Below are 19,004 nucleotides of genomic sequence, written 5' to 3' on the forward strand. Positions count from 1 at the left end.
CAAGCATGCCTCGTAAGGCTTTCTATTTGTAAATGGCTTTTTTTCACCTTTTAAAGTTCCAAAGCTATTGAGTTGATTGAATGAACATTATGCGAAGCATATCATTTGCAATGTTCTATTGGCATACCTATTCATAATTAGAAATCCTTTAGTTTTTTTTTCATTTTTAAAGGTACCTTATTTTCCATTGACAAAATGCTAGTCTGTTTTCTATTCACAAACGGGAAGTCCGTTTGGTTTGGCTCTGTGGCATTGATTAAGTGCAAATGTGTGCAACTGGAAATGGAACAGTGGAGTACAAGATTTCATCCAAAAATACCTTAAATGCCCTCAATTATTAATAAATTGATAGCCCAATAATTTAAATAGTGCCTAATGAAGTTGTGGAGGAAGGCGAACCAGGCAAGCTGATTATGATGTTATAAACATATAGGGGTGCTAACTTTTTAGCTTACAAAATTTGAGGGTTCAGTATAGTGGGCTGAATTTTTATTCATTTTAAACCAAAAATATAGGTAAGGTTGTAAAAAGAACCCATATTTTTGAACCAATACATGTGCAACCCCTTAGAATTGGATAGGGAGCATTTCGTACAATTTAGTTTGGGTGAGTTTTGATCGGTATTAGAGTTAGAATAAATTAACTACTCAATATCTCACAAGGTAAATTGGCCCTCTTTATAAGAAAATATTGTCTCTATGTATGCTGATGAAACATAACACTGAACTGATGAGAAACAGTACATGTAGTAGGGCGGTAATTTTACCTGTATTGATTATTTCTGAATATCGGCTAACTGTAATAAGATTGTGCTGCCTTTTACTTCTGCCAAAAAAAAAATAGCTTTGTTGCCTATAGAAGCGTGAATAAGGCATTATATATTTTAAAATAAATATGTCAACACAGCTTAATGTATCACACCACATGGCTGACTAGCATTTCTGATCCAAGATTATCATTATCGGGGTTTCCTCTCTCCCCTAGGGCGGCTCGGGAGGCGACTCGGCCGCCCCCTCTCTTCCACCCCTTTCACTGTACTGGAGAACCCCACATCTCTCCCGGTTCGCAACTCCCTTTACTCCCGGGTAGCGAACCGGGAGAAGGAATCCGGGACTAAAGATCGCAGTCTTTAGTCCCGGTTCAGATACCCGGGAGTAAAGATTCATCTTTAAAGATAGCTGAGCCACGTCCGGTTGATCCCCTTTTCTTCTTCTTTAATTGTTAATTTACTAATGATAGTTAATCCCTGTATTTTCTCGCATCGGGTGAGAAGCATATCCCCAAATTAAACCCCAAATCAAGTAACATCCCAAATCATTCACCTCACAAATCTAAGTTACACACAAATCAAATACATCACAAATCCTTAAATAAATTACACACAAAATAAAAACATCACAGATCCATGCAATGAATCACAAATTCTAGAAATTATACATCTAGGGAATCACAAATCATAAATCACACAAAAAAAGGACGCCGGCCGCCGCCTGTGTGCGCGGCCCCACCAAGCGCCCTCCGCCGCTGGCCGCCCGCCGCGCGCCCGTCGCCGCCGGCCGCAGGCCGCCTACCCGCCGTCGCCGCCGCCAGCCGCCTGCCCGCGCTCGCCCGCGCCGGCCGTCGCCTGGCCCGGCGCTCGCTCGCATCGGCCGTAGCTCGGCCCGCCATTCGCCGCTCGCTTGCGCCGGCCTCCGCCTGGCCCGGCGCTCGCCCGCGCCGGCCGCGGCTCAGCCCGCCGCTCGGCCGTGCAGAGGGAGGAGGGGGAGTAGAGGGGAGGAGGAAGGGAAGAAGGGGGAGGAGGAGAGGGGAGGGGAGGAGGAAGAGATCGGATCTGAGGGGAGGAGAGATCGAGAGAACTTAACTGATCTTATCTAGGACTTAACCGATCAGAGATGGGAGAGAAATATTTACTCCCAGTTGGTAACTCCAACCGAGACTAAAGATAAATCTTTACTCCCATTGGTAGTACCAACCGGGACTAAAGATCTAAATGATCTTTACTCCCGGTTGGTACTACCAACCGGAATTAAAGTGGTAATCTTTACTCCCGGTTGGTAGTTTCAAACAAGACTAAAGATCCTCGGCCCCCTGGCAGGCTTCTGACAGGGGATGAACCGAGACTAAAGATCAATTTTTTTTAACTGGGACTAAAAACAATCTTTAGTCCCGATTCTTATTAGAACCGGGACTATTGTGGAAATTGCTCGACCCTCGAAAGATCATTTCTCCAGTAGTGTTTCCTCCGCCTCGTCGTCGCCCGAGTGGCCGCCGGCAAAGCCGCGAGGCTACAAGGACGACGGCAGGGGGCTTCTCGCTCCCCAAAGTTCAGGCGGTCAGGGGACCTGCCCGGGCGGCGGCGGCGGTGACCGCCAGATCCATGCCGCTCGACCGGATCTGGTGGGATGGCGATGGCGGCGGGCGACGGGGACGGCGACGGCGGCGGGGTTGGTGACAACGAAGATCAGGGTGAGCGGCGCTGGGCGGGGATGTGGGCGATGGCGTCAGGGATGGCGACGGTGTTAGAGCGGCGGCCGTGGAGTCCACGGATCCGGCGGCCAGCGACCTGCCCCACATCTCGCGCTTGGCCAGCAATGGTGGTGAGGAGGACGGCCGGTTCTGGCTAGGTCTAGATCCGGTACGTCCTCGGTCAGGTCGGGGGTGGCATGGAATCCGGTCGTTGTGCAGGTGGTGTGCATAGTGCATGTACCTTCGGTGTGTAGGTGCAGGTGATATTTGGTGGCTTCCGCTGTAGGTGCTATGGTTGAGGGGGACTCCGAGGCGAAAGCCTTGCTCCGCTTCTGGTGCTAGCAACGGCGATGCCCTCGGGTGCCGTTCACCTTCTTGAAGGCATTGCTATTGGAGCCCTCGTTCAACGCCACTAAAGGAGATCCTCTGGGTGAAAACCTTAGATTCGTTAGGATCGGACGATGTCGCCATTCTTTCGGCGTAACCTTCTTAAAGGCTTCGTTTTAGGAGTTTTCTCCCTTGTTGGACTGCTGTTCTTAGGATCAGTACGTCAATGTCAGGGTTTTCGCCGGTTTTCCTTTAATTAACCGTGCTGTTGTAAGGTTTTTGGCCCCGGTTTTCCTTATAAACTGGGTCAACTCTCTTCTTCTATAGTGAATTGCAGGAACTCCCTGCATGTCCCCTGAAAAAAAAAAAACATGGCTGACTAGCTAGCTGTGTATGTGTACCTTTACATGTGTAATCTGTGCTAACCCACTATCACAAGCCTGTTTGAGAATACTAATTTCGATCTGCAGAACAGCAGCATCAAAGAGATGATGAGACCGGTGAATTCGTTGGGATAAGCTGGGTTTCGCGTCAGGTTGCAGGCATTCCTACTGATGTCCCTCTTGCTAATGCAGATGCCATTTGATTCTGCCTTGTACGCTTGCCATCGGCAGCTTTGGAGACAGGGAGACGCATCATGGAGGCCATCATCATCTCTTAGCTCCAAGCAAATCAACACTGTCTCGTCGAATCCTATCAATTGTTTGCATTACAAGTGTCATTACCAGAGCTAGAGATCGAGAGGCAACCTCTGACGAGCATACATATCGATCACTGTCGTTTTCTTTTGCTTGCACGATTTCATTAATTTGATTTGGAGTTTCGTACGTTTTCAGGCGGCCCGGGCGGGTACACAACGACCCTCCTTGTTGCTAGGAATTTGAGAGCAGAGAGCCAAGGAACAAAGGATGCAATTGTTATTGCATGGAGCAATATTGGATGTAAAGGATTAGCGCAGAATTGGATGCCTATGTGATCGAGATCATGTGGAAATTAGTATCAGTTGGGTCCATGTATTTTGGTTTTATTTGAAGTTTGTCAAGTGTGGATCCTTTGGACGATTGTGCGTGTTTTACTTGTATTGACTAACATAAGTTAGGTCATGAAAATCTAAGCATGTAAGGTGGTTATTTAGGGCTTGTTTATTTTTTTTCTTTTTTGTCGCTTTCAAACCTACCAAATTTTGGTAGATCAACGGTGTCAAAAAAAAAATGGTAGATCAACAAACCAAGCATATATTATCAATGCTGTCCTACTTAATTTTGGTAATTCTAGAAGTTTCTACTCTTAACAATTATGATGAAATCCCTTCTTTCTATAAAGTTAAGGCCAAAAGCTCAAACCTCGTGCTTCCACGTCATCATCAAATTATGAACCGTTGGATGAATGCATTAGATCGCTTTTCAGACGTTGGATAGAATGCAGCATAGAGCCCAATCCATTAGTCACCGGGTGAGTCTCTTCGCCTCCTTAGTGCCAAATGTAGCCCACATAAACACAATGGCCCATCTCCACACACATCTATATGTATCCAGCCCGTCAATCCGTATAAAAGAGCTTTATGGCTGAACGCCCCTTCAGTTGACATGTGCTACCTAAATTATCTACAAAATTTTGGATAGGGCTGCTAAAAAGAATTTCTCCAAGAAAGCTATTTGTTTCTTCTGTTTCTCCTTGAGATTATACCTCCTATCTAATAAATTAATGTTAACCAAATCCCGCAGCAACGCGCGGGGCATCCTCTAGTTTGGTAAGGCTTAAAACCAAACATATCCAACACTATCAAAATTTAGTACTAACACAAAATATGTCAAAATTTTGGTAGTGTTAAAAGTGGTTATGAAGTGAACGCTCTGTTTCTGTTGATGTACATGATGGTTGGAACTATGACGAAGATTGAGACTATGCCCATTGAAAATGCAAAGATAGAAGCTTCAAACTAGAAGATAAAAACAGGGGCTTTCCAATCTTCAAATCATTTTGATTGGTTGAATTTGTGCCAAGGAGTAGAGGAGGAGCGAAGTTATAGTGAATGTAGTAACAATTTATGATTTAAGCTCTTTGTCAACAATAACGACTCTGCCAGAGTTTGTTCAGTCAATTCAATGAATTTACACCGAACAAATATAACTGTACTAGCATGACTTTCAAACAAGAAGACATTATTTTAAAAAAACGAACCATCAGAACTAATTTATTTTTAAGATAATGGATAAAAATTCGCCAACGAAAAACCAAATTAGCTCCAAAAATTATCTACAAGAGTTACCCACGGTCGCCGGCTCGCCGCCGAGCAGTGCAGTCCGCCCGACGCCATGATTTCCATCCTGTCCACGTCGAGAAGCTCCACCGTGTTTGCGCGTTGCCTCGCCTCGCCGGCGGCGGCGGCGGCGGTGATGGCCGCTGGATAAAGCGGGCCCAAAAAGGATCGCGGTGTACGGTGCGGCTTGGGCCGGAACGGGATTGCAGCCTACGTGAGTCCTATAAGTGTTGGGCCGGAACGGGGTTGCGTTTATGAATAAGTCTATTTAGCCCCTCTCAACTCTCGCCCCCGATTCAGTCAGTGGGTATGAGTTGAGGGAGAAATAATAGACTTATTTCTTATCCATGCGGCCCATATATTTGGGCCGGGACGGGATTATTGCCGCCTCCGTGAGGCCCGTGGGCCCTGGTGATTTGACAGGTGGGCTGGGCTACAACGAGCCTGCGCTGCAGGCCGCCTCGGCGTCTTCTTCTCCGGCTCTCTCCGCCGCCGTCTCGTCTCCGGCGCGCATACGGCGGCGAGTCGCCCTGGCTTGCGGCGATGGTGGGGGCATCGGTGATCGTCTCCGCCGCCCGCACGCCTCATGCTCCGCCACCACGAGGCATATATCGAGCGCGCATTGCGATTTTTCCTTTACCCTTCTGGGTTTTTGTTCTAGCTAGGCAAGGCAGCCGGCTAATCACGCCGCCGAGATCGCCGGAGCCCGGAGGCCGCCGCCCGCGTAGGCCCGTCTCCACCCAGCGTCTCAACTGGTCGACTCGGTGGTGATGCTCCACCCCCCGCCTCCGCTTTCTCCTCCCCCGCTTTCATCGAAGGGGTAAACGCGGAAACTTTTTTTTTTTCCTTTTGTGAATACACTGATACTCTCTTGTTTGCTTGGGATGATGTCGATGCATTTGAGTTTGCAACTTCTCAACCAAATGGGGAAACATAAAACATTATACTTTGTGGTAATGGATCTTGGTAAATGTCCATTCCTTTAGGTTAGTTTAGTGCAGTTGCAGTACTGAACCATTGGAATTGGGATTTTTCAGGAGAGGAGCTGTTTGCTGTGAGTCTCTGAACTTGCGTGCTATCGAATGCTTCCATCAAAACAGTTTGTAGGTTACAAGCGAAAAAACAAAAACAAAAAAAACTGTATGTGCAGTTAGTCGATTTACATATTCTTCCTGCAAATGCTAAATGGTTCATGGTTCTTATATTTTGTTCAGTAACAGCACCCTGCATTTGGCTGTGTGCACCCCACAAAGGTGTAGAGGCCGGGTTTGATAATCCTTTATCTAAAAAAAAACAGCACCCTGCATGTGTGAACATCATGAAGCTACTCATACAACCTGAACCTATGCTGATAAGGCTTCGGTTGCTCGGCTGTAAATATCTATTATAGCCTGGGGATTATTATGCCAAATTATTCAGAGATTTGATGCTTCAACGCAGGGACACGCTAAACTTGTCTTTCGTTCTCTGCAACTCTTTCAAAGCATCTCCGATATGCATGCGATCTGCTGGAGATTCCTTTGAGCAGGAGACTCCAATCTGCAGAATTGATATGATGCAGGCTATTCTCGTGTCTCTTTCTTTTGCCATCTGAGTTTCTTTCTTCTCCATCATTGTTCTCTGATAGTAAGTGTTGGTCTGCAATATCGATCACATTGTCTGGAAGTGCCATCTTTACATAATTATGAAGGCTGAGAGCTTCTTTAAATTCAGTGCCAGTTGGTCTTTTTCCGGTAAACATCTCCAGCAACAGTATACCATAGCTGTAGATATCACCCAGAATTGAAACCTCATTGCCCAAACCGTACTCTGTAATCATAAGAAAATGTTACATAGAGGAAATTGTTGCAAGTTTAAGCATTTATATTTAAATTTATATGTAGGCTTCAGTCTAATAATATATAATTTACACTGCTGCATAATTATCATTTGCAAGAATTTGAGTTTTTTCATAACAAATTGCACACATCTGAATAGCAAAACGATCTACTTAAGTATGGATCAATGGAAAGGTTTCTGAATAAATTAGAAAGAAAACCGTGGATTGTAGCTGTTAGAAGCATACCTGGAGCAGCATATCCATTCCTCTCATTGTAGCCCAGCCACTTGATTTCTCTAACATGTCACTATGGTCTTGATGCAGGACTCTTGCAAGCCCAAAATCACCAACGTGAGCAACCATTTCACTATCTAGGAAAATATTGCTTGGCTTGAGATCACAGTGAATAATTGGCAATGGCCTATGTTGGTGAAGATAATCAAGTGCAGAAACCACATCAATGGCAAATGTCGAGCCTTTTGATGATATTTAAAACCTTGTCTTCCCCATTTGTTTTGACAGCGCAAACGAAGGAAGCCTTAGCCACTTCTACTAGTGGTTGGGAACCTTCCCCTTTAGCACACAAAGCGAAACAACGGTTTAGGGCATAATAATTAAGTATTAGCTAAAAAATCTTGAAAAATATATTAATACTAAAAGCAATTTTCTTATAATTTTTTTTCAAAAACACTGTTTAGTAGTTTAGGAAACGTGTATACGAAAAACGAGGAAATAGAGGTTCGGAAAGTGTAGGGAAGAACACAACCTTAATAATTATATCCTAAATTATGCATATAGACCCCTATTTGGATAGCAAAATTTTCAAATTAGCCTTCCTCATCTCATTCCCTTGCTCGGTCGGTGATCTGAACCAAAACTCTGGGTCGCAACCAACCATCAAAATAAAGGACGATTTTGCAAAATGTATTACAATGAGAGCGTGTGTGTGAGAGAGAGATAATCACCGCCGTTGGATCAAGCAGGAATGGTTCAGATGCCACTGCCCCAATCCTTCCTGGCCAGTCGCCGCCTTACGCGGCCTTGCCGGAAGTCCAGCCAGGAGCACCGCCACATTGTCGGAGCCACCACCTCCCCCTCCTTCCCGTCGTTCGTAGCACCCCTGCATCTTCTCCCGGATCCATCATCCTATCTTCATCTCCTTCCCGAACCTCTCCTTGACAATGGAAGCAGGTGTCGAGTTCATATCCTTATATATTTACATTGTTCAACATTATCTAAAAAAAAACTATTTACATTGTTCAAATCCTTTATATTATGAGACAAACAAAGTACTCAGTTAAGCGGAGATGGCTGCTTGTTCAAATCCTCAACGGGAGGTGGCTGCTTGCACCTTAAGCGGTAATCCTTGAGCATTTGTTGCCTTCTTCTCAGTTACTACTTGTTTGCTTTTGATTTGTGTCGATTAATAAATGGAGAATTAATCAGGAAATGATAATTAAAATAACCTTCTTATATTTTTTTTGCAAAAAAAAATAATCGTTTAATAATTCAAGAAACGTGTGTGTGAAAAATGAGGGAAATGAGGGAGTAAAAATTAGGAAAATAAAGAGCCGAACACATCCTAAACATTGATAACAACTACGCTAATTATGGTTCCACTGATAAGCCGGAAAAAAATACTATACTAGTAAATCTGTTATGAACACAACACAATGTAGAGAACACACAAGGCACGGGGTTTTCGCCTGAAATTCCATATCTCCATCTAACAGTCTAACAGACTGTACATTTTAACTTGCTTCACGTTACATGTTTTGTTTTGTACTACATTGGTCAGTCAGACTAATGCCTCCACGTCCAGTATTGCCTGAACATTATGGACTTCTTCAACAAAAGAAACAATGGTAAACTCCTACAGAAGAAACAATCAAACAGTGTTTGCTCTTGATTTGTGTCGATTTTTAAGTTTGAAATGTCAAGATGCAGTATACAGATCAACTCCAGTTTCTGCCAACTTAAGAGCATGCAGGAAACCTTGACAGAGAGCTCGTGTCCTGAAGGTAGCTAAATCATGGTCTTCTGGTGCATAGCTGCTGGTGGGTTCGGTCATTTGGGTGAGCTTCCCGGTTCATTCCTGGCGTTGCCTGGCGCGTTGACGGCCACCGCATTTGCATCCGCAGTCTATCGTCGACAAGCAATGTGAAGATGAAAAATACTTGTTAGAGCAGATTAACCATGGTGTTAGATAATTCGATATCCATATAGGCATTAGGCAACGCAGAGCTTTTGCTATGGATTTGCAGATGGATAGAGAAGACGACGACTTACAGGAGCTTGCTTGGAGGAACCAAGATCCTCTGCCATCGGTTCTGGTCCTTTATGTTCGGTTGTTAATCTCTTACCATGCTGCAGAATGTGTAAATCAGAAAGTGTTAGTTCAACAAAAGATCACACAAAGATACCACAAAGTCCAAGCTGCAAGAATTTCAAAGGGCTCCGAAGGATGAACACGACAACCGAGGTTCGAGAATTTATCCTGCTCTGGCACTTGATACAACAGGTACAACTGGATGAAGACAGGGAGGACGACCTAATGTGGAAATGGAATGCGAATGGAATCTACTCAGCCAACTCGGCCTACAAAATTCAATTCACTGGAAGCATTCAGGACAATCGTGTTAACTTCATTTGGCGAGCAAAAACAGAAAACAAATGCAAGTTCTTTGGATGGCTCATGGTCCAAAAGAAAATTCTGACGTCTGACAAACTCCAAATCCGAGGTTGGGACAACAGTCCAACTTGCTCCCTCTGTGGGACAGAACCAGAAACAGCGACACATCTCTTAATGGATTGCCCCTTCGCGAAACAGGTATGGACAAACATTTGGTTGAAACTAGGACTCAACATGCCTAGGTCTTCTTCCTTCAATGGAAACATGATGGATTGGTGGGAAGCTTGCCGAAGAGAAATGATCAAAGAGCAGAGAAAGAATTTTGATGGCCTACACGACATGGGGGATTTGGCTACAAAGAAATGCTAGAATTTTTAACAATGACTATGGTACAGTGTCACATGTGGTTGACTCCATCATCAACATGTGCAAAGCCTTCGATGAAGCGCAAATCGTTTAGATGAAAAAACGCCTACTTTTGTTGTTAGTGGCTTTGCACTTTCTCAAAGTGCTGTAACCTCCTCCAATGTAAAAATCTGAAGACACCTCTTGGAGGTGTCCATGTACGTGAAACTGCTTCTTTCTCCTTTAATGAATAGGCAGAGCTCCTGCCATTATCCCCTCAAAAAAAAAAGAATTTCAAAGGGCTCGTTTCGCATAAATGCAAGGTATAGATTCTAAATAATTTGTATGAGACTATGCACAACCAAAAAAAAATCCTGTGAGATAAGGAAAAGGTACAACCAATGCTGCCTTAAATTTCATTCAGATGAAAAGGTCAATACATCTATGGTAAGCAAAATAATTTCATCAGCACCACAGTCTTTCTCCACAACTCAACAGCACAAGAGAATTTCGCTATGTTTCTAGCACCGATATGGATAAAGATTATAATTCACATATAGCAGCAAGCCAGCAAGAACAGAACTCTACAATGAAAACTTCATTGTTACTCCATCAATTTCATACTTTTATATTATAAGTCGTTTGACTTTTTTCTAGTCAAACTTGGTTAAGTTTGACCAAATTTATAACATCTAAAATACCAAACTAGTTTCATTAAATATAACATTGAATACATTTTGATAATATGTTTGTTTTGTATTGAAAATACTAATATAATTTTTCTATAAATTTGTACAAACTCAAAAAATTTTGACTAGAAAAAAAAAATCAAACGACTTATAATACGAAACGAAGGGAGTACATAAATAAGCACAAAAGGGGAATGCCACTTCTTTAAACAAAAGGGCGCATGTTAATAAAAGAATGGAGTAAGTATACTGTTAGTTCTAATGATTCAGGCTCAGCTAGTTCTAAGGATTCAGGCTCAGCTAAAAAGGAGACATCTCAAAATAAAATGGTGGACGTCGTGTCTTGAATTTTATAAATGAGACAGGACAGAACCGCTCATTGGAATGAACTGAGAGGAGAAAGTACCTGATCTTTGGTCTCTGTTTCAGTAATTTCTCTCTTTACTCCGATGTTGTGAATAAGGCTTCTAAAATGAAAATATAACATGAGGCAGGGCACATAATTATACAAAATTTAATACAGCTTTTAAAAAAAGGAAAAATAGATACCTTGCTGAGTGTCCCGTAGGTTTGTGATCATCCAACACCATATCAGAGTCAGGGTCGTGCCTTTCATCTGGATCCTCTTGATCTTCATCTGGCTGAATAATGAGCACATATGCACAGGACACAAATACATTCAGTCAGCCCTTGAGTTATCACTTCCAAGACATCATTTGCATGCTTATATTAGGAAGCCTGGAGACTCACCTCAGGTAGCTTTGTTTCAGGAATTCGCTCTTGAAATTGGACGCTAGGTGCATGTTGAAGTTTCGAAAGATTGTCCAGAATATTGCATTTTATTTCCTCCAGTTGCTTGTTTGTATTTCTGTTCTCCATGTTACTTGCTGCAACGTAAAGACTGTATTCTGGACCAAAATATTCATAATACTCATTGTAAGGTAACTTCTCCTGTAGCTCTTCACCAAGTGCAACTCCTGTCTGGCCAAATAAAAAACCAAATAAACAATCAGAGGATAAAACCATAGCTGTAGCAACAGATGTTCCTGATATAAGACTCCAGCAAGCATAAGGCACTGCCATTCGCACTTGTTCGCCATGTTTAGCCTGCTGTGTGTTCAGATTTATAAATTCACAAAAGGAAACGAAAGCAGGCTTGCAAGGTCCAAAGAGCCACCAGATTTTGGGTTGCTAATTTATTAAACACACCTTTGATGAAAGCTAACAACTGAGGAACAGGTGGTGGCATGAAGCATATAATTTTGCAAGGGTTAACAGTTAGCTAGTAGCGTTTTCCGGGATTCATCGGAAGTAATAATGTTAAGCTTGTCTATGAAAGCTCTCTTGTGCCTTGCCTGATACTATATCTGTTTTAAAATAACCACCCTTTAATGCTTTGAGAAACACAGGATGATTTGTTACTGCACAAGTTCTCACAAATTAATGCATTTGAATGAAACAGAGTAGAAAATAAATAGATTAAGCATTACATGTAAATGGGCGATAGGTGTTCTGTGCATTTCAGTCATCTGCTCAGCAGAAACCAAAATCTTAGTTTCGTGATTGTAAAATTACAGCAGCATGGATCAATAAACAAAGCCAGGTAGAAGGTACAGACCACTATAGAAGACAAGTTCTTGATGCTGAGCATCGAACACAGTTGAAACACAAAGCAAATTAGGTTCTAACACATTACCGAGCTCATGGCTTTGCTTTATCATCCATAAACAATAGAATTACTTGTATGTTAAAGGCACAAAGGAAAAAAAAAGCGGGGGGAAAGATATATATCAGTTTTGTCTTCTGATCAGATTACATACCTCGTAACACCAGCAGCGTGCAACATTTCTTATGGTATATCCACCACCACCAAGAAGAAGCAACGGAACATTGAAAGACCTCATGAACTTAACACATTCAGCATGACCTTTCCCTGAGAGATTGAAACAGCCCAACCTATCACCGGACAACGAATCAGCGCCGCACTGAAGCACGACTGCACCAGGACGATACATCTCCATGACTTTGCCGATGATCGGCTTGAAGATGGACTGGTAGCTGTCATCATCAATTCCATCATCCAGCGGGACATTCAGGCAGTAATACTTCCCTTCTGAATACCCAATATCGCGGATGTCCCCTGTTCCCGGGAAATAATCCCCAAACTTGTGAAATGAGACTGTCATAACCCTGTTTGTTGTGTAGAATGCCTCCTCAACTCCATCTCCATGATGGATATCAATATCAATATACAGAACTCGCTGTAAATATGAAGACAGCATATTAGTGGTTTAGCACAAGAAGACAACTAGACCAAATAGGGGAAAAAACATCTGATCTGTTTTCAAACTTTCAACTGTTCATGATAATCTAGGATTGTCTTTACGCAACATCCATTCTTCAGATCTGTCTGATTAATCACCTCTTGTTCTGAATACGTTTCAATCAAATCAATCTCTTATCATGAACCGTCCAATGAACATTCTAATTGTGTACGTCGTACTCCATAGTCCCATAAAAAACCAACCTAGTACTGGATGTGACACATCCTAGTACAACGAATCTAGACATTGTACTATAATATATCACATCCAGTCCTAGATTCGCTTTTTTTTGGACGGAGGGAGTACATAGCTTTAACAGTGTACATCATGGGCAAATTTAATAACAAACGCAGCAAGTTCGTCGTCGTATCATTCTCTCTCTTTGGAACATCATTATATCAACTAGAAATACATACATACATTCAGCATGATTCATCAACGTACATGAGCTTTTATCCAGGAAAACAAAAATCTGAATAAATTTGTTAATACATAATTCTGCACGTGCCAATATGACATACTATTCAGACAATGTGTAATCGCGTAACGAATATATATGAGATTAAGTTGAGCCAAAAGTTAATCCAATTTCTGTCTACAGATAGCCATTTCATTTACACTTACACATGATTAATATTTCCTACCGATCAAAATTTAGCGGAAGATCGATCGAACTGTACACGACAAAATCAGAGCAACTGAAGAGAAAGAAGTCAAGATGATTTTTGCTTCCGTCTTCATTGACCCACCCAACTTACACATCAAGTAATCTATCTATTCGAAAAATTAAACAAACCACCCATCCAAATAGTACTACTCCTAATCTATTCGAAACATTAAACGAACCCAAAAAAAAAAACAAACACAAGTAAGAACACAATACGAGCGGAATAGGATGACGTCACCTCATGGAGCTTGAGGAGCTCGAGGATGGCGAGGACGATGTCGTTGACGTAGCAGAAGCCGGAGGCCTCGGACTTCTTGGCGTGGTGCAGGCCGCCGGACCAGTTGATGGCGATGTCGTGGGTGCCGTGGTTGAGCTTGACGGCGGCGCCGACGGAGGCCCCCGCGTAGGTCTGGCAGTAGGCGTAGAGGCCGTCGAACACGGGGCAGTCCTCGCCGACGTTGAAGCGGCGGAGGGAGCGGATCTGGTCGAACTGGGTCTCCGGGGTGACGGCGCGGAGGAAGGCGACGTAGTCGTCGGAGTGGAAGCGGCAGAGGTCGCGGTCGCGGGCGGGGAGCGGGCGGAGCACCTGCATCTTGGCCGGGGCGAGGAGGCCGTAGTGGGCGAGCAGCGCGTGGGTCATCCTCACGCGGTGGGGCTTCATCGGGTGGCCCTGCCCGTAGTAGTAGTTGCCCACCTCCGGATCGTAGAAGTAGCACACCCGCCGCTTCTGCGCGTCGCCGCACGACGCCGACGCCAGCGAGTTGCCGCCGGCGCCCGCCGACGAGGGGTCCATCGCCGCTGCCTCCGCCTCCGCCGCCGAATTCGGGGTTGGGTTTTCTCTCTCTCTCGAGGTCGAGGAGCTCGCGTGTGTGTTGTGGTCGGGTGCTTGCTGGAGAAGGAAGCGAAGCAGAGGAGGCGAGCGATGCCGCGATGGGCGAGGAGGGGAAGGGGAGGTTTATATACAGGGGGCGGAGAGATGGAGAGGAGACGGCTGTGTCAAACAATGGGCTCTCGCCTCTCGGCGCCTCGTCGTTTTCCCTGCACAAAATCACCGATCATTAAAATTTAAAATTTAAATTTAAAGGTAATTTTATGATATTTTCAATGCAATTTTTCTTTTTATATTTGTTTTAAGTTTTTTAGAACACGTGTATAAAAAATTTACTCATAAATTATTTTTTAAATCGTTGATAGATTGTTTTAACTTGCAATCAGCTCACGATCAATTCAGTGGGGCCCTAGATATTCCATGAATTATCAGGGTCAAGGCTAATATAATTTAGTCTAAAGTTAATCATAAGTCTAAAATGATATAATTTTTTTATATATGTGTTCTTAGTAAAATCATTTCTAAAATATAACTATAATGCAGAAAAAATCAACTCTAAACTTAAGTGTTATTCGAATTTTGGTTGTGGCATAAGTTGAAAAACAAACGATGGAGCTTTAATTTCTTAGGTAGTTTCCTTTTTGTTTCTGCAGGGGTGGCTCACACAGCTTTATTTTTTTTCTTTGATATTCCGCAAGGTATATACGGCGATCATGATGGTATTGGCATTCAAGAGATATTTTACAACTATAAATTTCTACACACTACAATAAATCACACAATTTCTAGCACAAATCAACAACTTTATAGCCCATGTTTTTGGCTGATAGGTAGATTTAGACTAAGGGGGTGTTTAGATCCAGTGGTGTAAAGTTTTGGCGTGTCACATCGGGTATATAGGGTGTCGCATGGGGTGTTCGGGAACTAATAAAAAAACTAATTACAGTATCCGTCAGTAAACCGCGGGACGAATTTATTAAGCTTAATTAATCTGTCATTAGCACATGTTTACTGTAGCACCGTGTTGTCAAATCATTGAGCAATTAGGCTTAAAAGATTCGTTTTGCAAAGTAGTCGCGATCTGTGCAATTAGTTATTTTTTAGCCTATATTTAATACTTCATGCAGGTGTTTAAACGTTCGATGTGACAGGGTTAAAAATTTTTGTGTAGGAACTAAATATGGCCTAAGGTTGTGTTCCTCCCCTCATTTCCCACCTCACATTTCTCCTTTTTCATGCAGACGCTTCTCAAACTACCGCCGAACGGTGTGTTTTCTTAATATATATATATATATATATATATATATATATATATATATATATATATATATATATATATATATATATATATATATATATATATATATATATATATATATATATATATATATATATATAGACACATACATACACACACGAATGTTGCTTTAAAAACTTATATTAATCTATTTTTTAAAAATAGCTAATACGCAATTAGTCATGTGTTTAATAAGTCACTCCGTTTTACATGCACCAGAGATCAGAGATTAGTTCCTAACACCAACAAAAACAAGGGATTAGTTACCAACACCAACAAAAGAACACAGCTACTCTATGTCTGCGTGAAACCGTGAGTATGTCATATGTGTGTTGAAGCTTGACCCAACGTTCCAAGGTTACAATTCCATGATAAAGTTTGACGAATATGCCATACCTGTCACGGGCAAAACGTTGCGTTTTAAGTTACAATTCTATATAAAAAAACCATGTAAAGATGGTTGCATTAACTAAAATATCATGCTAAAGTTGCAGCATAACTAACTACAATTTTTGTTAACCTTATTCTAGGTTTAATCTTATATAGAAAAGGTTTACGAGTATTCGTTTGCATTAAGTTCACAGATCAAAATGAGTTAGCACCGGATGGCTGGCGTGTAAAAGATACAGTACACTCATCTTGTACATTATAAAACGTACATTTTATAATGTTATATGCGACAATAGACAACACTATCGATTTTGAAGGCCATTTAATTACCGATTATATCATTTGTCGATTACTATGAAATTCTACAGGTAAATCCACCAAATCCTTACAGTTCTATCATTACTGTGGCTAAGAAGAGTGGTACAAGCAGTGTATTCTACTCAGCAGATCACACGCTACGGCGCAGACTAAAATATTCTGCAAAAAGAACATTCCCAGCAAAACCAGTGGGCTCATCCTCCACTGATACAAGGGACCATCAGCTCGCAAAAGATGACAAATTTGATTTTAACTTCTCCATCTCCAGCTTGCATTCTCAGTGATGCCTAAAGCGGCACTCACAGTGCGAACCTCTAGGCCTCCACAGTGCAGGTGGTTCTTTGCTCCCACCACTTGACACGTGTCGACCACAGGGTCAATCTTGATCATGGCTTTGCGGCAAAATGCAAGCTCAAAACTAATTCTGCTGAGATGGCACAAGGTCACTACGAGAGTTTAACACAGGTACGCAGCATATCAACCTAATATCAGGTTCTTGATATTGTGGAACTGTAATGTTTGGTACCATGGCACCATCTTTACTTGCGAGGGAATAAGGATGGTGCAAATTCAAATCAAATGTCACCCCGCAATGACCAGGCTTTCATGCACATTCCTACTCTTGAGTGTTGCAACCTGGAAACAACTTTCCTGCCAAGAAAATACAAAGAAATGTAAACCAATAAATATATAAAAAAATTATCCATTAATGATCAAACTAGGTAGAAGAAAGTAAATGATTAGCAACAAACATGTCAATTGCTGTTGTTTGGAAAACATCATACTTGAACTCCCAGCATTGCCGAAAAAATTGATAAGGCTGAACAAGCATTCGGCACACTTGTCATTGTTTTTTTTCAGAATATTTGGCTGGAGAGGAACAGAAGAATCTTTCAGCAGCAACAGAAAGACAACTGCAAATCGCCTTCATGGCAATTCAGAACATCACACAGATGGAGTTGCCAATCTCTGCCGACGAGAATTAACCTGCAGAAATTTCTGTACATCAATTAGATCCTAACAGTTGTTTTCTTTCGGTTCTTGTATCAGGACACGTAATTTGAACCTACTCAGTTGATATTCTTCTTAATATAAATCAAGGCAGATCTCCTGCCAGTTTCTCGAGGAAAAGAAAAACCCTCCATTTGCATCTTACTAAAAGATGAAAAGACCTGGACAATCTCCCGTGGTGTGCACAGTCTGCAGACCCATTAATCATCAGGTTCCATGTAAAACTGTCCGGCACTCAGGCTTGAAACCTTCTGTTTATCATGAACAACCCTGTGTGCCAGAAAACCCGAGATCATGGTATTCCAAGACACCAAGCTTTGTTCCTCCACGGCTGATAAAAGCCGATAAGCACTAACTGCACCTTGCATACATGACAACAGGTGTTTACCAAGTGACAATGCTGACAAACTTGTGCATGCTGAGAACACCAGCGAAATCATTCCCATTAGGTTCTTCACTGAACCCAAATATCATTTCTCCAACAGTATCCAAGGGCATGGTGTGCTCATCATTCCTCAATAACCCAGAATCCATCGCATTGTAACGCTAGCAATTCAAACAAGCCAAGCCAATGCAACTGCTCCCCGTGCTTGACCACCGCATAAGTAAGGCAGGCAGCCATGACAGAGCTCGGTGGCTGGCAACCCTTCTTCCCGGAGGGGCTTAAGACTCGCGCCTCGCCTCATCAGCTTCCCCGCGCTGCGCGAGCCCAGCGAAGAGGGCGTTGAAGCGGGCGACGGTCCGCTTCGGCATTTCGTCGAACACCCTGCGCGCGACCCCGAGGCGGAGGAGCTCGCGAGTTCGGCGCCAGCTCGTAGCGTAGGCGCAGGAGGAGAAAGCCCGAATTGGCGAGGCGGGCGTGGACCTGGATCGTGGAGGCTTCGTCCCGGGCCGGAGCTCGACTAGGTGAAGGCCTTGAGCAAGCAGGGTTAGGTGAAGGCGGGACGGAGGCTGGAGGAGTAGGCGGTGAGGGTTTCTTGTCGGAGACGAGCTCTGATGATTTCTTTCCACGAGGAGGAGGCGATGGTGGCCGCGGGGCGTCTGCCATTGGAAACGCGAGCGAGCTCGCGGAGATGCTGCTCTCATGGCGTCAATGGCGGCGGCGGCGGCACGGCAACGGTTCGCGTGGGAACTTCGAACGGGGAGATAAATTTGCAGCTATGGGGCTGCAGAAGTTATAAATTTCATATACTAGATACTTTTGCATCTTGTCAGTGAATATATTCAATTTACATATAAGTATAAGAGGAGTATTTGATTTGAAGCAAGTTGAATATTGTTACTACTCCCTCCGTCCCATAATATAAGGGATTTTGAGTTTTTGCTCGTAGTGTTTGACCGCTCGTCTTATTCAAAAAATTTATGCAAATATAAAAAACGAAAAGTTGTGCTTAAAATACTTTGGGTAATAAAGTAAGTAAAAAAAATAAATAATAATTCTAAAATTTTTGAATAAGACGAGTGATCAAACAGTGCAAGCAAAACCTCAAAGTCACTTGTATTATGGGACGGAGGAAGTATGTTATCCTAAAAGTTTGGACGTTCTCCCGGCCCGTCCAACTAATGTCCCAGGAAAAATATCGTCCTGGCCATAATCAAAGAAGTGGCCCACTTTCAGAAATAGACGGGC

The 19,004-nt window shown here is 42.9% G+C and overlaps 1 protein-coding gene and 1 long non-coding RNA gene across 4 annotated transcripts; both read right to left on the reverse strand.

Annotated features, from left to right (window-relative positions):
• Positions 1 to 8,548: 8,548 nt before the first annotated feature.
• Positions 8,549 to 14,445, reverse strand: LOC127761202 (histone deacetylase 3). Of its 3 annotated transcripts, none has more exons than XM_052285455.1 (7): positions 13,768 to 14,445; positions 12,359 to 12,799; positions 11,289 to 11,519; positions 11,088 to 11,179; positions 10,945 to 11,002; positions 9,162 to 9,239; positions 8,549 to 9,014 (listed from the first exon to the last, which is right to left on the reverse strand). In XM_052285455.1, exons 1-7 carry the CDS (start codon positions 14,320 to 14,322, stop codon positions 8,940 to 8,942), a joined length of 1,530 nt encoding a protein of 509 aa, XP_052141415.1. In that variant the 5' UTR covers positions 14,323 to 14,445; the 3' UTR covers positions 8,549 to 8,939. The 3 variants fall into 3 exon arrangements, with proteins under 3 accessions (XP_052141415.1, XP_052141414.1, XP_052141416.1); XM_052285454.1 differs by having other exon boundaries at positions 10,945 to 11,005; XM_052285456.1 differs by lacking the exons at positions 8,549 to 9,014; positions 9,162 to 9,239 and adding an exon at positions 9,249 to 9,470 and having other exon boundaries at positions 10,945 to 11,005.
• A 1,806-nt stretch (positions 14,446 to 16,251) lies between these two features.
• Positions 16,252 to 18,017, reverse strand: LOC127763791 (uncharacterized). Its single transcript, XR_008015758.1, has 3 exons — positions 17,434 to 18,017; positions 17,149 to 17,362; positions 16,252 to 17,014 (listed from the first exon to the last, which is right to left on the reverse strand). It is a non-coding gene; the product is annotated as an uncharacterized LOC127763791 (long non-coding RNA).
• Positions 18,018 to 19,004: the final 987 nt, after the last annotated feature.

Source organism: Oryza glaberrima, chromosome 2 (genome assembly GCF_000147395.1).
Source record: "Oryza glaberrima chromosome 2, OglaRS2, whole genome shotgun sequence".
Taxonomy (NCBI): domain Eukaryota; kingdom Viridiplantae; phylum Streptophyta; class Magnoliopsida; order Poales; family Poaceae; genus Oryza; species Oryza glaberrima.

Bases quoted from the DNA above. Each gene is read 5' to 3' on its own strand.
- LOC127761202 (XM_052285454.1), bottom strand. From the start codon at position 14,322: ATGGACCCCTCGTCGGCGGGCGCCGGCGGCAACTCGCTGGCGTCGGCG. The intron at 11,180-11,288 runs GTGAGTCTCCAG...CTCATTATTCAG, and splicing joins CTGAAACAAAGCTACCTGAG to CCAGATGAAGATCAAGAGGA. The intron at 11,006-11,087 runs GTATCTATTTTT...TTTTCATTTTAG, and splicing joins CCTACGGGACACTCAGCAAG to AAGCCTTATTCACAACATCG.